The following is a 22,707-nucleotide window of genomic DNA, read 5'->3' as shown; positions in this document are numbered from 1 at the left end:
GGTGCACAGTTACACTCAGCTGTCGTTATGCATGTGTACTAGCTCCATACACTTTGTATAGAATTTCATATATGCTGTAACAGTGAAGCCATCACATAGGAGAAATAAGTCTGGATTTCTAGGCTATGCTAAAATTTTATTGACACAATGAAAATAGACATTGGCATTTGTACCTATGGCTATAAGATACAAGTGAAAAAAACAAAAAAACTGTCCAAGATAGGTCCTGTATATATTTCTCCTCATCCCCTGAGACTGGAGGTAGAATAAATGTGTTGTGAGTTTGCCTTACAGTGGTGGAGAGGCATGAAGAGTGAGACTATACAATATACATATAGTTGCCCTTCACACTCTGCATGGGCTAAGTACAAAAAGACGTTAGAGCCATTGAGGGGCTCCTAGAACAGCAATGTCAACATCACCCGGGAACTTGCTGGAAGTGTAGATTATCAGTATAAGCAGAGATGTTTGATCGTCATACTCAAGTAATGGTATTCTTAGATTCCCATCCCTACAAAACCCCTCAGTGAGAAACACCACTTGCTGGGGCTGTAAATCCCTGTCTATAGAGACTGGGTACAGTCAATCCTGTCAATATGATGCCATGATCCACCTGTTGTGCTCTGAACAGTTGCTTTTCAGCACATGTCTGGAATACTGCCCTTTTCTGACATCAAGACATCCCTGTAGATGCTAAATTTTATTTTTTTTAAATGTTATTTAGGAGAGGAACCCTGGTCCACACAATTCTGAGTGTTCCCAATATAGTTGAAACCTTTTAGAAATCTTCAGGATGGAGCTGCATCAATGGAGTAGCTTGCTTGTTCTTTAAAACTCACCATCTATTGAGTTGCCTTTTGTCTCTTCAAGTAACTTGTCTTGGAAGCTGGGACTCTGGGGTCCACTCCCTTTCTTCTGAATGACTTGTACAAGCCTGTTTTATCATCTGTGGAACAGATGAATGCTGCTCCTGACAGTCTTTCTCCCCCAGTGGCTTTTTATAAGTATCTGAAAAGGCAATAAATGTAAAATTCTAACTGAAGTCCAAGAATTTTTAAGATACATAATTTGGAATCCTTTAAGCTTTACCTTACATAGGTAAACACTGATGACACATTTTATCCATTTTCTTGCTCATAGGGCAAGTTTAAAGAGCTCAGAAATAGTGCTTTGTGCGAAAACAACAAAAGTATTTTAGATCAGAAGGGTATCAAATGCATATTTTATTCACGAGCATGATTAGCTGGCTTAGAGCTGCATTCCTTCTTTGTCTGTGTATTTAATAGTTGAAAAAGTCTGTATACAGTGCCTCTGCTGGCTGTTTGGTATTTTGTCCACTTACATTGTGTTAAAATTCTTTAGAATTAAATTTTACTTCCTCATTATTTTATTTATTTGGATTTTTGCCCCACTAGTTATTTTGCCTCTGATTAGTAGGCATGTATGGCATTCTGAAGCAAATATCTGAAGTTTATTGACCACAAAACAGTGACAGATGCCATGTACAATTGGTCAGTCCTCTTGAGTCCTTGGCACTTGGCCATAGGGTAGCTATGAGCAGTGTCGAGCAGCCCAGGAAGCAGCAATCTTGGAAAATAAGTCAGAGTCAGTCTGCCAGTTAGGATTCCTTTTTTATTGTTTAAAACTGAATCACTCTCTTCAGACAATGTATATCAAATTTTATATACTAGACATTTAGAAACACATTTCATAGAACTATCCTGGGCATAGGAAAATTATTTCTCAAAGAAGGCAAAGCAAAGAAAGGAAGGAAGAAAGAAATGGAGGGAGAAGGGAAAAAGAACAGAGAACCGAGGATGGGAATTTTATCAGAAGCCACTAATTTTGGCCTGGAATATAGGTTAGTTGATAGGGTGCTTTTCTAGTATCCAAGAAGCCCTTGGTTCAATTCCTAGTACCAAGTACACTTGTAATCTTAGCACTCGGGAAGTGGAGGTAGGTAGGTCAAAAGTTCAAGTTCATCTTTTTCATCTTTGCGAGTTCAAGGTGACCCTGTTTCAAAGCAAACATAAATCAATCAGGAATTCATTTTTGTAGTCCCATCAGACATATCATCATATAGAGTAAGTTTGGGGTACCTAGGGTTACAGTCACTGTTGACTTCTATGCCCTTAAATATGATAGCTAAACTTGGGTCCCTCTAAAACATTTTTCTAACTATGATAATACCTATATAACTGTCTTTGGGAAGAAAAAAGTAGAAGCCATGTGTAAGGCACATAAAGGGGTTCATAGTAACTGCTCAATAAATGCCAGATTTATAATTTTAATACCAATTTCCATATCTCTAAGACAATTGGGCTAGCCTGAGGAGTCAACAAGCTATCTTCTAAACCTGATGTTTATGGTTCTCAGACTTACTGCCCCTTTAGAGATAGGAGTAAGGTTGACAGTTGCTTTGATAAAAACTTATATACAAAAGAAGCAAGAGAAAAGGGGGATGCACCATGGCCTGACTTCCCTTTGTGTCTCTTTCTGGGGGCCACATTTGCTGAAACCATCTTTTCTCACCTTCTACATAACTGTAGACCTTGTATCACACTCCAAAACAAAATATTTCAAATTAAAAAAAAATCTGTGAGGTGGAGGAAATGGTCATATAAAGCTTTCCACCCCTCTGATGAATGACTTCTAAAGATGAGCCCAGCTCTGAGGCTGAGCCAGCCTTTCTCTCTCCCTCAGATATTTGCCCTTCAGCCATCAGAGTAGCTGAGATCAGAGCCTTTAACTGCCACTCACATAAACATGGTCCTTGAGTCTTTTCCAACCTCACATCGTCCCTTTCTGAGTTTTAGTACCACAAAGAACTGGCAGCCAGTTTTAGGAAGACAGGGAGACTTGCCTGAAGATTTTTACTGAAAAGGTTAAGAAAATGTCAAGCAGAGCATGGCACACTGAGGCAGAATGACGTGGAGCTGGCTATCCCTCTTATTGAGAACCCTTCTATCTCCTGGGAACTTAGGTGTTCTGAGGAAAACATGTGAGGAGTTTTAGCTAGGCTGCACCTATGGCGGAGTGGATGCTTAAGACTGTATTTTTTTGTATTGACATTTGTCTTCTTTTGTCACAGGAGCCAGTAACTTAGACCAGCAGCTGGCCGTCCTGTGTGGCAGAGACATTCCTGGTCCCATCCGGTCAACAGGAGAGTACATGTACATCCACTTCACCTCAGACTTTAGCTTCATTAGAGGAGGCTTCAACGCCTCGGTTCACAAGAGTAAGAACACCAAAGATTTGCCACTCAGTCTCCTCCTCTCTCCTCTCTCATTTCTCCTTTCTTCTTCTCCCCTTTCCTCCTCTCTCCTATTCAACCTTCTATCAATTCTTTCTGTCTTTTCTTTTAATGACTTCCTTCTCCCCTCTTCTTCCATCCCCTCCTCTTCTGTCTTCTATCCTGACCTCTCCCCTCCCCTCCTCATCCTCCTTCTATTGGCTCCCCTTTCCTCTTCCCCTCACGCTCTCTGCCCCTCTCTTCTCTCCTTTCCCTTCTTGTCTCCACATTCTGTCATGCTAAGACACAAATTATAAATAAAAATACACAGGTACCTGCTATGTCATGGTGCCAGGAACTAAGTTCTCACACAAACCAGCCCTGTCTAGTTGTCCAAGAGTATCTCTTCACTCAGGCATCTGAATGGCACCTCTCACTTCCGTAGCAGGGGTGCTCGTGGTAGACACACAAACGATCTTTAAAATGGCTTTCACCCTAGCTAAGGCTTAGAACTGGAAGGCAATCCACATCGTTCTCATCGAAGGAACTATAGACACATGCTGTCTCCAAGAAGGAAGACACAGGGGACACTGTCGTGAAGACTTTGGTTAAAATCAATCTACTGGAGTATGATAGAAGGAGCTGGTTTTTCTTGGAATACAAACTTATTAGTCAGAGAACATGTGCGATATATGAAAGGATCTAATGTGCTACATCATTGAGACTCTTCAGAACCCGACAGCATGTGACATCTAATGATAATTTTGAAAACAAGCTAGGTTGACATTAAATTGTCTGTGGAATACTGAAAAATGGTCATGGTGGATTCTTAACCTAATATTAAAATTAATCTAGTATTTCCTTCCCTGTTTATATGTAGCCTTTATAAATAATGGAGCAATCAAAGGAAAACAATCTACCTTACACTCAGTGGAAGCAGGCTGTGCAGGGGTAAAGAGAGCAGGCTTGGGAATTGGAGCTAAATCACATGTCTGCCTCTGCAATTTAACATGTGTGACATTTCTGCATTCACTTGATGGTTGGCTGCCTAGTACCTGAAAATGACAACTTACGGCCTGCTTTATCACTCTCTTTCCACAGCTCCTCATGTCTAATACAGATATAACCCGTCTCATCAACTAGATGGACAAACAGACAGATAAATGGTGACAGATAGATGATAGATAGACAATAGATGACAGATAGATAGATAATAGATGATTGATAGATAGGTGTTAGATAGATAGATAGAAGATAGATAGATAGAAGATAGATAGATGATAGATAGATAGATAGATAGATAGATAATGATTGATAGATAGGTAGATGGCTGATAGATTGGTAGATATATAGATATATAGACAGATAGGTGACAGATACACAGATGGTCTCTAAAGCCTTCTTACACAGAATAAGTCATCTGCTTCCTATATAACCTCACTAAGCTACATTTTTAATTGTTTGTGCTGCCTCATCCATCATTGGCCCATGATGCTTCTCTCGCTATATCAAGTTTTTGCACTAGTTTCTCTATTGCTATGTTTTTTCTTTCCCAACCTCACCTGGTTTGATTCCTTTTCTCCATCCAGGTCTCTGCTCAGTTGTTACCTCTCTAACTTCCCCAGCAGCAGAATATGTTTCTCCCTCACACCTTATTTTTCTTTATTTGACTTACTGCTATTTCACATAGTATACATTTGTTTTTAACATGTCTTCTACCTCTGTAAAGTCAGCTTGTGTTAAAGTAAGTGGCCTTACCTCTGGCTCAGATCTTAACCACACTGAGTATCCATCAGTGTGTACCTTGTTAGTGATTGTGCCTCTAACCATCTCTTGATCACAGTTAGTTTCAAATTTCTCATCTGTTGCCCACATTTTGGAAATGTGGCCCAGTAGGGTGGGGGTGGGGCAAAAAGTATAAAAACCTCACTGTCAATATTATGTAACTAATCTACCTTTCTTTCTTCCTGGGAAGGCTGTGGTGGATATTTGCATGCAGACAGAGGGATTATCACATCCCCCAAGTACCCAGATACCTACCTTCCCAATCTCAACTGTTCCTGGCACGTTCTGGTCCAGAGTGGTCTGACCATCGCTGTCCATTTTGAACAGCCTTTCCAGATTCAGAACACAGACTCTTCTTGCAGCCAGGGGGATTACTTAGTGGTAGGTCATGCTTGTTACTCTTTGTAGTCACTATCTCTGCAGCCTTAAATCTAAAATTTTTAATATGCCAATTGACCGGACTTTTAATACTCTTTTGCAATATAAAGGTTGTCATGCAATTTTAATGTGTTTCCAGCTAAGAAATGGACCAGATAACCATTCTCCACCCTTGGGACCTTCTGGAGGAAATGGTCGTTTCTGTGGAATTTATACTCCATCAACTCTGTTCACCTCAGACAATGAAATGTTTGTTCAGTTCATTTCTGATAATAGCAACGGTGGACAAGGATTTAAGATTAGATATGAGGCAAAGAGTTTAGGTAAGTATTTCCCCTGAGAATTATATCTGTGTTTTTCCTGAGGTGGTTTAGTTTTTGTTGAGATGGGTTTTAGAAAAACATTCAAAATTTTCTGAGTTAAAAGTTATAGTGTTAAGAAAAGCAGCTGCCTAGGATTAATTTAGGACTTAGAACATTCTTTGTACACTAACTGGTAAGCATGATGCTTTTAAAAGAAAGTATTGTTATTTCTACTTTACAGATAAGTAAAATGAGGCTTTGAGTTTTCCAAATTACTTTTTGTTTGGATGGATTTTTCCCCAGTTACTGTTGAAAGTGAATTCTCAAATAAGGGCACCAGAGTTCATGTCAGAGTCAGTCCCCACTCTCCACACAACTGTGGAGAATGTGTTATCCATTGGCTAGCTCTGAATAGGGGTTCTAGTTTTACTGCATGCCTTGTCCTTGGTTGGTACAGTAGTTTGAGCTGACCTCTGGGTCCAGATCCAACAGCCTTGATGGTCTTCTTGTAGGTTTCTAGGACCCACTGGATCCTTTTATTTCCCTATTCTCCCATACTGCTCTCACCTGGAGTCCCACTAGGAAATCCCAGCATCTATCCCAATCTCCTGCTAAGTGAAGACGTTCAGGGGTCATCCCTATTGAGCTAGTGTCTAATTATAAGTGTGTATATATCATATGTATCTTTCTGGGTCTGGGCTAACTCACTCAGGATGATCATTTCTATTTCCATCCATTTGCCTGAAAAATTCAAGATTTCCTTATTTTTTAATAGCTGAATGTAAATGTAGCACTATTTCTTTATCCATTCTTCGACTGAGAGACATCTAGGTTGTTTCCTGGTGGCACTCAGAGGAAGGGTTAGCAGGCTACCAGGATCCTGGAGACGTGATAGGCTGTGGTCATATGATGGGAGAGGAGGCCCCCTTCTGTCACAGGCCTAGGAGAGGGGAATAGGGTGAAGGAGGGAGGCAGGGGGAAAATGGGAAGATACAACAAGTGAGGGGCTAACAACTGAGATGTAGTCTGAATAAATTACTGAAAAAAATTAACAAAAGAAAGAAAGTGAATTCTCCATGTGGAGAAAATGAGCTGATCTTGATGGGCCCCTGAAATTCTTTAGCTCTTTCAAAGTTAAACCTAGTTACAGTAGCAAGGCAAAGGCTCTGACTGCCCTCCTTCATCACCATTTGTGTTCTTCCATTGTAGTGAGCACTAGCCCATGATTCTATTACTGCTTACTTAGTTATTACTCATGTATTATTATTATAGTGCAGCAACAATCTTTATGTAATCATGCTTACTTAATTATGTTTAATTATAGTAGCATTTAATTTTACTGTAATGATTTGATTTTTAATTTACTTTTTAATACCCTTTAGCTAAATGTCAGTGGCATGCAAAAAAAAAAAAAGAACTAAATCTCCACTTGTCCCCCCAAATTCAATATCATGAATGATTATGTCCCAGACTCTTGAATATGCTTCAGAAGGTATATTGATCTTTGTGAAACCATGGGTGTTTTTGTTGTTGTTATTGCTGCTGCTGCTGTATGAAACAGGGCTTCATGTAGACCCAGGAAGCCTGGAATTTGCTCTGTAGCTGGGGGTGACCTTGAACCCCTGATCTTCCTGCCTTGACAACCCAAATGCTGGAGTTAGAAGCATTTGCCACTGTGCCCAACTGAAACCATGCATTTTGTTATACATTATCTCAAACATGAGAGAATTCAGAGTGATGATATCATTTCTTTATTTGGGAAAAGAAAAGGAACCAAAAAACTGTATTAATTATCTCCCCAAACCATTTACTGTCTTGATCAAGGCAAGCAGTGTGTTCAGTCACCTCCTAGTGCTAAGCTCCAGCATGCAGGGATCTGCTAGCAGCTCTGAGGGCAGCTGTGCCGCTGTTAAAGGTGGCATCATCTCTTACATCCCTGTCTTCATGCTGGGATTTGCAGTGGGTTTGAACAGGCTGGTTTGGCCTCCCTGCAGGACCCACTTTCCTACTTTGTTAATGCTAAGATCAGTCTTCACACAGGAAGAGTTCAGATGTACTAAGTATATTTTCTTTTTAGTTCCTTTCTAGGCGCACCAGTCATGCACCTATGCTAATGGCCATTATCTCCCTGCCTTTCCTCACACACATGACTGTCCATAATATTAAGCTGAAACAAGGGCCTTTTGAATTTAAAAACCATTTTGGGGCAGCCCTTAGCACTATGGTGTGCTTGTCTCTTCCTCCTCACTAAGGCAGTCTTCTCCCCGATCTCTTCCCATCATGTCTACCTCATGCCTTTTCCCTATGCCTTGTATGTTGAGCTCTTGACATCACTTGCTGCACTTTCTCCCATCTTCCTCCTGAGATGTGGCTGATTGAGATGATTGTGGTCCTGTGCTAGATGCCTTCTGTTCCATTGGTTTGTGAATTAGTTCACTAAGCATTTATAAGGAGCTTCACACTGCACACAGCACCAAGTCCCACCAAGGGTCCCTGTGCAATGATCAAGGCAGGCAAGACGAGGCAGTTACTGTGCAACACAATGAGTGCCGATGGAGAAATGCTCATGTCTATCTGTAATCACAGGGGAGATGCACCTATCTACCTCATGGTATCAGAGAAGAAAGCAATGGACAGAGATGTGTACCTTAGTAAAGAACAATGTCACAAAACACGACATCTCAGCATTAGAAGACAGTTCATGGTTTTGAAAGAATTTACTATGTTGGAGTATAGAGTCAAAGGAGGTGAAAATGGTGATGAACCAAGTATGCATCAAGGGTCTAAGTACGATTCAAGATGCTAAGGGTCATTACCACCACCTAAAGATAAGGAAATACCTTATATGCTTATATGGAGCTACTAAAAGGTTTATATCCAAAGCATCATGGCTTGGCCAGATCAGAAACATCAGCTTAGCTGCGTGATTGGAACAATGAAGTAAGAACCTGGATGAAAGAATAATTCAGAGACCTGCTATGTCCTGAACAAAGGACATAGTAAGAAGATAGAAAAGAGGCCATGCAGAAAGATGCTATAAGCATGGAATTGAGTGCATTTTTAGGTTACTTGGAGGTGGAAGTGGAGAAATAGGATGAAGAGCATGAGTAACAGCTGGATGCACCCAAGGTGCTAGACTGACACATGTGTATCCTGAAATTCCTGAGTTATGTCCCTTGAAGTTGTCTAGTAGACTGTTGGAACGCAGAGGTGAGAAGAGGGGTCTAGCTGGGGCTGACAAAGCATGGGAAAGATCAAAGGAGGGTTGTGCTTTAAACCATGAAGCCATGGAACAGCTAAGGAGTTCCTTAGGAGGAAAAGTGGGAGACCTCACAGAAGGCTTTTCAAGGCTCTCCAGCACTGTTGGGAGCCCTGGCAGGAGACACAGGGTGCTCTGAGGAGGAACGCTGACGGAAGTAAACTAAGAGTTTGATGTCTGCGAAGCTGAGGGGCTTAGATGGAAAGAAGGAAGATACAGTAGGTATCAAATACTATAAAGAACATAACTCTGCATGTAGAACTTGCAGGAGACTGAAGAGCGAAACAAGAGTGCTGGGCATGGGTGGAGGAATGAAAAGCAAAAGGAAGGGAAGGGGGGAGGCGGCAGGGAAGGAGGGGTAAGAGAGGAGAGGTGGAGAGGGTAGGAGATGATGACCTGAAGTGCAGTGAGATCCCGGTCCCCAGTGAGGGGACAGATGGGAAGGGAACATGATCCAGAGATACAGGAGTGTCCTGGGAAGGGGTGACAGATACAAATGAATTCATTCTGAATAGTGACAACTGAGGGGTTAAAAGTTGACAGGATTCTCAGATGATTTGTTTTCTGTCTCAAATAGAACTCCATGTGGTACTGGGAACCCAAAGGTACAGGGAGAAGGGTGACACTGTGGATGACAGTTGAAGTTTGTATAAGAAGCTACTAGCAGATTGCTCAACCGCGTTGAGAATGGAGAATAAATATGTTGAGTGATATTAGTTGCACAAATGTCTGGAGCTGAGCACAACCTTAAAATTTGTGGTTTGAATGACAAGTCTTGCTTAAAAAGAACATGAATTCTGATGACAGAAAGTTGAGAAGAAAAATACAAACTGATATAAACAATGATGGTGGTGGCCGTGTCCTCACTCACCAGACTGTAGACTGATTTCACTGTCTCTTGACAGCCTGTGGGGGCAATATCTACATCCATGGTGCTGACTCGGATGGATACGTGACCTCCCCCAACTACCCTGCTAACTATCCCCAGCATACTGAATGCATTTGGATTTTAGAGGCGCCCCCTGGCAGAAGTATACAACTCCAATTTGAAGATCAATTCAATATTGAAGAAACACCCAAGTAAGTCATCTCCATTTTAATGTTCTTGCAACCCAAAGTTAATATATTTTAGCTGTTATGTCTGCAAAAAATTCATTTCTTCTCTGCTCAGCAGTACCTACTCCCCGGAAAAATGTAGGGACAAAGAGATAAGTTAATGCCTCAAGCGTCAAAGCCTTGCCTGGCAGCTGCTCCCTCCAGCTGAACAGATTATGCATGCAGACACTGTTTGTCTGGACCCTCAACACACCCTCCAGGAGACACTGAGGGTGACTGCTTCAGATTTATATCACTTGTTCTTCCTCCCAAGGAAAAATACAACCTCTGATATATGAGTATTTTTTGTCCAACCTCAGTGTCACAGATGATAAATATCTGCTTAACAAATAAAAATCTATGTGGCACAGCACTAGATGCCACCAGTGCCGCAAACAGGACTGAAGCAGACTCTCTATGGTTTCCTGTCTTGACTGCATCAGGATTCTTGGAGGATCACAACTCAGACAGCATGTGTGACTATGCTAAAAGCCTAGGACAATGCCATAGTCTCTGAAACACAGCAAAAGTCAAATCAGACACACAGATCTATGGTATCTTTTCATTTACCTAAACTATCCCTATATTTGCATGAATGAATGCATTTACAACAGAGCTTCTGCTCACCAATTTGTGACAACAAATAAGAATTTTTTCCCCCAGAAACTAAACATCGCTGCCTGGTTTGATTTTATAAGGGAACATCAGCAAAGACTTATCTTTTTTTTATGGACATAGAGAGTGAAGCTGTGCCCCTCAGTAGCCACAGTCATGGGACTTCTAAGATAGGCTGATCTATCTCGTATGAAATGTATTCAATTATCGTGTCTGACAAGCTCTACTTTAGCCAAATCCATAGCTCATCTGAATTTGTAAGGCAAATACAGAACATAGTAGAAGGAATTATTTTGCAGTGTAAAAGCTGTCTTCTTCAGTCGCTCATGGAAAGTTGAATTGTCATTAGAAAAATATATGACATTTTAAGACACCCTGAAGCTTAAAGAGGCTCTGTCATGTTGTCTTATAATACCAAAATGATAAGTAATGTCCTTGAAGAAAAATTTTCACTAACAACGTTAAGTCAACTAAACTGGTTTTGTAAGTTTGATGATTTCTTTCCACTAGCTGCACTTCAAGCTATCTTGAACTGCGCGATGGAGCTGACTCAAGTGCACCGGTGCTTTCCAAATTATGTGGGCGCTCTCTGCCTCATAGCTGGGTATCCTCCAGAGAACTTATGTACTTGAAGTTCCAGGCTGACGGTGGCTCCAGCTACATAGGATTCAAGGCCAAGTACTCTATAGGTAATCCTTCAATGTCAAGTAGGAAAGAGGTAGCACAGGGGAACCCCACAACCTTAGCTGTACAATACTTTTCATCTGCCTAATTCTAATACTAGGAAGAAGAGTATCACATATAAACACACTGTGTAATTACCAATTTTAAGTTATTTTATATTATGCTAAAATGCAACTTTTACTAAAACTTTAGTATTCTATATCTTCCTAATTTGTGTATAAAAATTTCATTTGTATCAAACTTTGTTTCATTCTCTTACCATGAAATAATTATAATGTACTTACAAATAATACAATTTTTTAGTGATCCAACAACTGTACTTGGGCAATGCCATGACATACCTTATAGCATCCATGGAATGTTTGGGCCTTTTCCTTTTGAATTTTCAACGCCAAGCCAGTCACTCAATGAAAAGCACATTATTCCCCTGGGGTTTAATTTCTTCATTTAAAAAATAATGCACACTTTGAAGTATATAATACCACATATTGCATATAACTTAGTGTCTAGTGGGTCTAAACACTCTTAAAACGCAAATATATAAATCAATAAAAACTCAGAAAGTCTAGTTTAACAGTATTTAATCTCCACACCTTAGCTTGTGTTAAATTGTGTATAGGTAAATCTAGCCATCACATACAACTGATAATAACCGAAAGTAATTTTCAAGCCCTAATAGACTACTACTGCAATGCAGTATCTACTTAACAGCTATCCTAGAGTGACAGACATCAGCACTGACCGGTCAGTCCTGTGCCCCTTCCCTATAAGTGGACACAGGGTTTGGAATCAACAGCAGAGGGCACTAGGCCTGATCATTCTACCAGTTGCTTCCCGGATGAAATGTACATACAGGTGATCGCCTTTACATGCTGTCCCAAGAGGATGAATGTGACATTCCGCAGTCATCTTACATTTCTCACTACTAAGTACTCATGAGGTATCTTTCTTCCCATTCACAGTAGATTTCAAATAATTAGGAAAACTTTAAGCAAATATTTTCAGATTTTTCAATATCTATTCATATTCACTTGGCTCCTAAAAATTTTAAATTATACTCACTTAATCAAAAAATAATTAATAATAGAATATCATTTTTGTGTGTGTTTTGTAGCTACATGTGGAGGAACAGTCTCCGGGGACAGTGGAGTCATTGAGAGCGTTGGATACCCGACCCTTCCCTATGCAAACAACGTGTTTTGTCAGTGGCATCTCCGGGGCCTCCCAGGACACTATCTCACCATCCGTTTTGAAGATTTTAACCTTCAGAGTTCCCCTGGTTGTGCAAAAGACTTTGTGGAGATCTGGGAAAATCACACTTCTGGTCAGTGAAATATTGCTTTCTTTGTGGGTGTTTACTTTGTAATTTGTTCAACCTCTGAAGTATCTTTACTTCTGATAAAGGCAAAGGTGTGTCTGATGCCAAGTAATGCAGGTTCATGGGCTCTGGGCAAGATCAGCAGTTCTCTGCCGCCATTCTACCAGATCACAATGGATGCTCAGTATCCCAACAGCCATCCTGTAATCATCCTGGAGAGCCCACTGCAAGAGCCTTGAATTGGGAAGGCATCCTCCTCCTGTGGAGGCCCCTCAGTACTACATGTGGTTACTGAAGGAGGCTCCGGATACATAAGGATAGGGAGGGACAGTGTATCTCATGTTACGGTACACGAGGCACTTACATCATTTCTTTAACTATGCGAGCAAGCCGTCATCATTAGGCTGAGATAGACTACTCTAACTGGTTCCACCTTTATACAGCTGCATATATTTGAATATATTGACTTTTGTTCATGATGTTTTTAACAGTGGTTGCCATTTCTTCATGAACAAAGGATTGCCTCTTAAATTTGATTTTCTTTGTCCATGCGAAGCAACTTAAGTTTAACAGAAATAAACCACTCAGGCACACACACATACTTAAAATTTTGATTCTTACAGGAAACCTTCTGGGAAGATACTGTGGAAACTCCATTCCTAGAAGTATCGACACTTCTAGCAACATTGCTTTAGTCACTTTCGTCACAGACAGCTCTGTCACTGCCTCAGGATTTAGGCTGCAGTTTGAGTCCAGCAGAGAAGGTGAGTTCAATGACCTGTTAGAAAAGAGACTGATTGTCTACAGAGGAGAAACACTATGACAGGCACTGATATAGCAGTGGTTTGAAAATAAAAACATGACTCTGCCTTCTTGACTCTTACAATAAGTTGAAAGACAGTGTTAATAAACAGTCGCCAAGAAATGAAAAGTTACCGGTGAATAAATGCCATAAAGGAAGTAACTTGTGTCGTGAGAGATACAGAGAGGAGGTGGGACTTCCCCACATAGCCTATCTTGAGAAAAGTGGTTCATTCCAATGTCCTAGAGCTATCAAGAGCTCCTAAACGCCCTGACAAACCTGATGAGAGAAAGATCCTGTCTAAAAGCCAGAACAATGACTTTAGCTTCCCCAAGTTTGCTCTATTTATTTGTCTTTCATACATCCTGGGCTCAGGTAATAATTTAAATGCTACCAGTGGACTGTTTTCCATGGAAGCAAATGTTAAATATCGATAAAGATAAGAACTGAGTACAGAGGTGAATATAAGAAGGCAAGAAATGAATACAGATGAGCATCTCATACATACAGAAACAAAAAATATGGCCAATTGGCCAATAATTTTGTGTAGATGGGTCATTAAAAACTAATCCTAAAAGCATGTTTTATTCATAGAGATATTTTAATTAACTTTTTTCTTTCTGTCTTTCAGTGTGTGGTGGGAACTTATATGGCCCCACTGGCACATTTACTTCTCCTGACTACCCAAGCCCAAACTCTCATGCCAGGGCCTGCGAGTGGACAATCACCGTGCAAGAAGGAAGGCGGATCACCCTAACTTTTACAAGCTTGAGGCTGAGCACCTATCAATCCTGTGACAATGAGCAGCTCATAGTAAGTGTCCCCTGTAGGCTGGGTGCTGTGTTCCACTGTGTATGAAATATATTCACCCAGCAGTGGGAGTATAGGAACTTGGTAAACTATTACCACCTATGCAGCTGCATTGCAGACCAGTTCTGAGTATTTCAGGTAGACCAAAGTCGCCATAAACTTTTTTCAGAGACTGTCATCTACCCCTATATGCACAAAGCTTATATGCTGAGTAAGTTTTCAGAGCAAGCCATCATGAAGTATGACAGAGGAGAATAAGCAGATAACAGCTAAGCCCTCAGGTGAGCGTCACCAAACTAAGCACAAGCACCAGAGAGTATTAAGCAGATGAGTGCTTCTACACAATCTCATTCTCTGGCAGAGGTATTGAGAGACCCTGGGTAGGAAGCCAGGGCTGCAGGCCTGCCGTGTGCCCAGCTGCAAGTGTCAGAGGCATCTCCTCAGCATTCCCAGCTTCCCTAAGCTGAAGAAGGCAAGTGTGAATAACAAACATGTTGTTAACTGGGAAGTCATTTACACACACATACATATTTATATGTATACATATATGTACTTGTCAATATAGCTATGCACAGACTAATAGACTACCAAGTTAAATGGTTAGTATATTCTTTATCTATTCTGCTCCCTTTCTCAGTCTTTAACGTTTTTATATTTATTCTTCTTATATAATATATCTGGAGTGCAGGCTCCCATCCCTCTACTCCCCCCACCGCCATAACCTCTCTCTCCCAGCTCCTCTGTTTCCCTTCAGAAAAGAGCAGACCTCCCAGTGATGCCAACCAAACATGGCATAACAAACCCTAAGCACAAACCCTCAGATCAAGGCTGGATGAGGCAACGCAGTAGGAGGAAAAGGGTCCTAAGAGCAAGCAAATGAGCCAGAGACACCCCACTCTCACTGTTAGTTCCACAAACACCTTAAGCTAAATAAAGTTGCTCTGTGTAACCCTGGCTATCTTGATATTTGCTCTATAGACCAGACTGACTAATCTTGAACTCAGAAATCCACCTGCCTCTGCCTTCTGAGTACTGGGATTAAAAGCATGAAGAATCATGCCTGGCCTCTTCAGTTTTATCTGAGTAAATAACATTTCTAATTGCTCAAGGAAGCAATTTTGATGCTTATTTTGGAATCGTACTTCCTATACCCTATAACTCTGTCTGTACAAAGAGCCATTGTTTGTGTCTTAGAAAAATTCTAGCCCTTAACATCTTATCTGCCCGCTGCTGCTCCACCACCCTTCACTCAGCTTATTCCATTAGGCCCAGCTGGCCTCTGTGTCTACCCTTGTCTTCCTGGATTCCCAGAATGGCAGCCATAATAGTTTCCAATCTAAAAAAGATCATATTGATGCTAGGAATGTATCCCAGTGGTAGGAACCATATAAGGCAAGTTATGCCACTTTCCCTTTGAAAAATCCTCCATTGATCTCTCATCTTATTCAAATGGATCCCAAACCCTAACAAAGGCCCACTCAGCCTGATAGAACCTGCTGGTCCTTCCTCTCCTCTCCCCACCCCACCTCTACCTCCTGTCTGCTCCTATGACCTAGCCATCCTAGCCTCTCTTATGCTCAGAGGCACCGACATCAGGCCTTAACTGTTGATTATGGCCTCTATCAGGACTGTTCCTCCCAAGATGCTTGTCTGGTTATCTTTTCACATCTCTTAGACCTCCAATCTAGCAGCTAACCCCCACCACCTCACTAAGACCCTATATGACACAAAACCCCCTTCACCTGCCCCTCCCCTGAGCCATCATTTCATGACACTTCATGCCAGCTTCATGATGGTCAGAACTAGATTCCTGCAGTGAATCCCCAGTGGTCCATACTCTTTGAGATAAGGGCTTGATGAATGAATTGTGGAAATACCACCAATAGCTTAATAATAATAATAATAATAATAATAATAATAATAATAATAATAATAATAATAATAATAATAAATTGTGGAAATACCACCAATAGCTTAATAATAATAATAATAATAATAATAATAATAATAATAATAATAATAACAACAACAACAACAACAACAATAATAAAACTACTTTCATTTTCAGTTTAGTTGTCTACTGCTCAATAGTAAATTTCAAAATTGGGCCTCCCATGACATCCCCTCATCACTTTCTATTACTCTACCATGACCTTATTATGGGTTCAGATTATTGTCTCACTATTGTTGCTAGGATGTTCTGAAGTACTGAAATGTTTTCCCCAGATACTCAATATGGAACCAGTCTTTTATTCTTATGTTTGAGAGCCAGGGAATTCTGGGTAATGCTTTTGTTTCCTTCTTCCTTTCCCTTCCCTTCCTTCCTTTCTATTTTTTTGTTTGTTTTGTTTTGTTTTGTTTTTTCTTTTCTTTCCTTTTTCCTTGAGACAAGGTGACAAGTAGCCCAGGGTAGCTTAGACCTCAGTGCATAGCAAAGGATGGATCCTCTATCTCTACTTCCAGAGCACTAAGATCTCTGGTATGCACCACACACCTGTGGGTGAGGCTGGAATTAAACCCAGGAATTGTGCGTTCAAAGCAACTGGATTATATCACCACCACAAGGTTGTTAATTTTTAAAAATAATTTTATTCATATCTTTATTGTGCACATATGCTTATGGATGTGCATATTCTACAGCTCTCGTGTGGCTGTTAATTGTATAAAATTGTTAATTATAGAGAAATATTTTCCTATCACTTATTGTATGAACATTTAGACAAAGATGAAGGGAAAAAAGATTAAACAGCAGTGTGCCATATTTTTATGTATTGTATGTATTTCTGGCTCCTGCATAATTTGACTTAGTTTTTACTAAGCAATATGAATTCCCTTTAGTACTAATTTAAAATATTTTGATTAAATATGATGATGCTTAGTGAACAATATTTTTAAAAGCTCAGCAAATAAAAGACACCTAATTTTTTCATTCTACCTACCTATCACTAACATTTTCATAAATATGCTAACATGTCTGGGAAGGGTTTTTTGTGTTTTTTGCCCTTTCAAATTATGTCTATGATTTAAGCCATATTGAATCCAATGATTATTAGAAAATTTGCCTCCACAGTATGTACATGACCTACTGAAAGATAAAATGAGGTCACAATTTTGGAACTCAAATAATAAAATAAATTTGACAGTAATGGTCCCAGATTGCACAGCTAGACCCTCCTTGTCACTTCCCTCCTCCTAATCATGGAGCATTTGTCCTTTGGTACTCCAGCTACTTCACGCGGCATCTCCACTGCGGTGTCTAGCTGGCGTTCCTATTCTGCACATCTTTAGCTGCTCTTGGGTCTCATCTACCCACATCTTACAATAGAAACTGAGGCATTAACTTCCTCCCATGAAAGGTTCACAGAGGGAGTTAATAGTTCACATGGTCTGTCACCTTCCCTACATAAAACCATGTCACAGCTTCCATGGTCCTGGCCCTTTAGTGTTTACACCTGGATGATTATGGAAGCCAGGAAGTATGTAGTGACCACATTTCCTTCTGCTTTTTCAAATAACAACAACAACAACAGTTGTACTATTTTTACACTTTGTGGATGTTAGTCATTAATTGTACACATCTTCTACCAAAGGCACACATGTCTATTTTTATTACCAGTATCCTTCTGCACATCCTTGTCCATCTGCAGCAAGCTGATGGGAGCTGCTGTTTTGGGATCTCCCTGCACCATCACATTTGCAGCCCCGCCCCCATTCCCTTCTGGCCTGGCCACCTGGCTTCATGATGCTGTACATTTCCTTTCTTAGTCAATTTCCTGTTGTTGACGAGGCATGTGCTCTCATAACTCCCCAAGGATACAGATGTGGATGATAACTTTTGTGGATCCATATGATTCCTGCTGTACTGTAATCATTTGAATCCACATATTAAACTATTATAGAATCATACTTTGAAGTTCCATACTACCTCTCTGAAGTTTCATATTGTTTCCTTCAGGCTCCATCTCTATTTATATTTGTCTCTGCATTTCATAGTGGATGTTTGGCCAGAGCCCTGGTCGTTCTTTATTCATTTTTAAGTAATGTATTCAAAAACTGATAGGCAGCTCTGTGTACATACCTGAGCCTCATAACTAGGCTTTGTTGAAGTAACTAAGACAGACCTTTCCTCATGGGGGGCGGGCAGGCTAAACTCATCAAAGAATCACTTTGGGAATTCATTTCTGTAGAAGGATGTCCAAATTTCATTTCTCTCAATCATTTTTATGCCTTGATGTTTACTTTTCCCCTCTTTACTCCAAATAAGTGTGTGAATGCCTTTTGCCCACTCCTTGTACTTAACTGCTCGTGCGAAGAGGGCAAGAAAGCCCAAGATCTGCAGGTGATGTGGGGAGCTTAAGCATTCTGTTGCTGTTGAACACCACACACAGCTAGACAGAGCTTGAGACCTCCAAACCCAGCAGCCAATCTGATAGCTCAGCTGGAGGAAATGAGAGGCTGCGACATGTGAGATCATGAGGCAAGTGCCCAATTCTGTCCCTGCTCATAGGACTGGCATGTGTCTGCCTCTGGCCTTGTTTCTTCTGATGCTTGTAGTTTCTGACTACAAGAGGACAAGACATGAGTTCACACTCTGGTTGCTTCTAGCTGCACAAAGAACTCCATATGCTAACTGGGTGACTGCACATGCTCTAGTCACTACAGTTCTATGCCACAGTCAGATGCAGAGAGGCAGCCAACAGCATTGGCCATTGCCTACAACATGCCCCATCAACCTTGGAGTTGGTGACATGTTCTTTTGGTTCTGAGAATGAATTGCCCATTCCTGTTCGGAGGAGCATGAAATAGGCGATGCCTTTTTATTGCTTTGCTTTGTGGTGTGATATTGGTGTTTGAATCCAAATTCAAATATTTCTAGTTCTTGGGATTTCAACCAAATATAAATCTTTATATTCTAATCTCTGCATTTGGAAAATGGAGTCCTAGTACATGTCTGAGTGGAAGAGGCATGAAAGTGACCACATAAAGTCATCTGGGTAGGCAGTTAGCACAGTCTGGCTTTGTATCTTTACAAGAAATGTTGGACACATTTTCTCTGGTTCTGTAGCTGGAAGGCAGTTTGAACCCAAGTCCACCAAAGAGCTAGGTTTGGTTATTAATTACAGTAAATGGGAAATCTTGCATCCCTTGGAGTGGAGCACACCCTACTTCCACAAGCATTTAGTGCTGCTATTTGTGAGCCATTCAAATCCTTTTAAAGAATAGGAATATCAATCACCATGTAAATTGCTATTTATTTCTTTGTAATCATTTCTGAACTCTGGACAGCATTCACAAGGCTTTGTACAGAAGCAGTCACACTTTACCAGTTGAAACTCAAGCCATTAATTGTATTTTGATACCAGTAATAATACAGTGTTTCAAAGTCAAATGGGTAAGAGTACACCAATTGGTTGTCCAGTGCCAAATGTAAGTCGTGGAAACGTATGTACAAGTAACAAGTAAATAATTAAGAAAGAGTCATTGTAGTTATACAAGATAGACATGGTTGGTTTTGTTTTTGTCTTTTTCCTTTTCAAGAGGCGCTGGAGAACTGGCTCCGTGGTTGAGTACATATACTACTCTTGCTGTAGTACTGGAGTTGAGGTCCCAGTTTGGACATTGACAACTGCCTATAATTTCACCTCCAGGCAAATGCAATACCTCTGGCCTCTTGACACGCACCTAGCCATACCCAGCTACCCACACAAGTACACCTAATTAAAGCAAAGAAAAATCATTTGAAAGTACTTTCCAAGGTATTTAGAGTAGCTGAGTTATTGAACATGTGAAATAATCTAAAACTAACATTGAAGGTCAAATGCCTAAGCTTCCAGGGCACAATTAAGAAAAACTGTAAGTCAGTGAACCCTGAAGTATAAAGAAGGCGCAGTGGCACTACCCTGCTCACACCTAGCGCAGGGTCTCCACTTGCAAAGTGTACAGTAGTCTCTCATATGCCACACATAGAAGGGGACATTCTTACAAATCTTTCATTTTCTTGACATGGCCCTAAGGCCAAAAAGTATGCTCCAGGTGGCTCAGTGGCCTGGCATAGGAGTCTCTATTGTTGACTATGGTTTCTGTAGGACCATGAGTCTGGCTGAGATGTTCGTCTCCCAAGGGATGGTAAAGTGGGCCACATAGCTACAAGTCAGTCTGTTTTTTCACAGGTATTCAATGGCATTAGAAGTAACTCACCCCAACTGCAGAAACTGTGCAGCCATGTGAATGTGAGCAACGAGTTCAAATCTTCAGGAAATACAATGAAAGTTGTGTATTTCACCGATGGATCCCGGCCATATGGAGGCTTCACTGCTTCCTACACCTCCAGTGAAGATGCAGGTGATGTAGGATGCTGCAAACGCACCTCTCCTCAGTCAGACTCTCTCAGTGACCCTACAAACACTGCCCCAAACAGCCAAGCCTCCAATTTCACTGTAGTGATCAAAAGTATACCTGGACCCCTCAGCACAAGGGCAGCAGAGATGAGCAGATGAATAATCTGCTAGGGGAGGGAGGTCTGGGGAGGCGCAAACAGTTGTGGTTTCAGAAAAAAACTTATAATTTGAATATACTTTTACAAAAAAATTATTAGATTGCTTTCTAGCACCAGTCCATGTAAACCCACTGCTAGGACTGAATCTGAACCTACAGTCTCTACAGATTCATTATTTTATGTTGAAGGAAACATCTACTTCCTAGTAACTTAGTACCAAAGAGTAATTAATTTCCTAGACAACTGAGTACATGGTATTATGTTTGTTCACCTATTTATACGTGTGTTTTCAGTGAAAATAACCAAAGCATTGCATTTAATAGAGATTATCCCTATATGTGTCCTCTTGCTTTTATAGCTGCTGTCATTACAAGGGTTTTATAATATAGGAAGAATGGAAGCAAATACATCTTCTAAAATTGTTTATTTTATTGGTTTAAGAGACATTCATCACTATATAAAAAGAATGAATAACATAACTTCGTTGTTATGTTATCTATTTGACCCAAATAAATTATTGAATCAAAAGAACATTTTTCATCAAAAGCCACTAGGGCCTACCAGTGGTTTGTGTATTTTTCTAAATTTAATATTAAGTGAATAATACATCAAATTTTGAAGATACTGATAACATAGCCAAGCCATAGTCATATTTTATTTTCCAGAAGGGAAATAAAGCACCTTTGTTTTGTATACTTTTCTTTCATGAACCCAATGGCATTTCTTTTATAGTGTACATGTCCTTTGTGTACAAGCTGGACTACATCTAGAAGAACCAATTGATGCAGTGGTTATTATTTCATTGCCTTGATTGATGGACTCATCTGGTCCAACATGGAGCTTAATATTCTCTGTGTGCCTTTTGTTGCCTCAGTGTGTGGTGGATCTCTTCCAAGTGTCTCTGCTGGAAACTTTTCTTCTCCTGGCTATAATGGAATCCGTGATTATGCGAAAAACCTAGACTGTGAATGGACCCTCAGTAATCCAAATCGGGAAAATTCATCCATTAGGATTCATTTTCTCAAATTTTCCCTTGAAAATCATCAAGACTGTACATTTGATGTTCTTGAGTTTCGAATAGGTGAGTTCAGTCGAAGAACGAGTTTTCTCATTCATCTGCATATTACTCTTATTCCTGGAGACAATAGCAGGAGTCAGATTGCTGCGATCTCAGCACACAGGACATGAAAGAGCTTTGTCTATGTAAAGCTGGAATCCTGTGTTTCCAGATAGGAAAGTGTCCTGTGAACTGTGAGTGAAGAGGGTCCTTAGCAAGGTGAGCTCTGCCGCAGGTTTCCAGCCAGTCTCTGTCCTATCATGTGATTCACTTGCTCTACAAGACTAAACTTAGTGTGGTCAGACATTGTCTATAGTTTCCTGAACTTGCAGGACTCACAAGTAGGCTGTTCAGTTCTTTTTAGGCCTTAGAAGTTTAAAAACCTTCCACAGTGTTCCATTGTGGAGACGTGTATCGGAGCTATTTGGAGAATTTTCCTCAAAGTCATCGTTCATCTTGTTTCCTGGTAGAAGAGGGTCAAGGCATAGCTGATGAACCACACTTCTCCAAGATTCTTTAAAACTCTGTGTTCGTGGACAGTTGATGATTCCAGTTCCTTCTTAGAGTTCAGGCATAAGTAATTGACTAGGGTGCCCCCATATTCACACTGACACTTGTTTCCCAGTATATAAATAAGTAGACAGAGGAGAAAAATAGTGTTATAGTGACTTATACTGTCAAATGTTGGTTATCTTCTCCTTAATCTCCAATTTTAAAGAAAAGAGAGCTGAAAGAGAACTTAGTGAGCAGTTATAATAATCAATGGTAGCTGCCTTTTACTATTACTGCCATCGTTGTTATTAACACCTTTAATTTTAGGGGATGTAGTTATTCTGCAAAGATCTCCCATTCACTTTGGGGTGGTAGAGAAGTA

The 22,707-nt window shown here is 40.5% G+C and overlaps 1 protein-coding gene across 1 annotated transcript in view; it reads left to right on the top strand.

Moving 5' to 3' along the window:
* CUBN (cubilin) overlaps positions 1-22,707 on the top strand; it is a 211,352-nt gene that overhangs the window by 137,940 nt on the left and 50,705 nt on the right. Inside the window, exons 41-50 of the mRNA XM_084783727.1 lie at positions 3,092-3,238; positions 5,208-5,398; positions 5,535-5,718; positions 9,862-10,036; positions 11,177-11,355; positions 12,465-12,674; positions 13,292-13,432; positions 14,102-14,283; positions 20,451-20,622; positions 21,651-21,857. Coding sequence (XP_084639853.1) covers positions 3,092-3,238; positions 5,208-5,398; positions 5,535-5,718; positions 9,862-10,036; positions 11,177-11,355; positions 12,465-12,674; positions 13,292-13,432; positions 14,102-14,283; positions 20,451-20,622; positions 21,651-21,857 — 1,788 coding nt within the window. The remainder of the gene's footprint in view (positions 1-3,091; positions 3,239-5,207; positions 5,399-5,534; positions 5,719-9,861; positions 10,037-11,176; positions 11,356-12,464; positions 12,675-13,291; positions 13,433-14,101; positions 14,284-20,450; positions 20,623-21,650; positions 21,858-22,707) is intronic.

Source organism: Acomys minous, assembly GCF_964271855.1.
Source record: "Acomys minous genome assembly, chromosome: 5".
NCBI classification, from domain to species: Eukaryota; Metazoa; Chordata; class Mammalia; order Rodentia; family Muridae; genus Acomys; species Acomys minous.
This window is presented reverse-complemented; position numbering and strand designations above follow the sequence as displayed.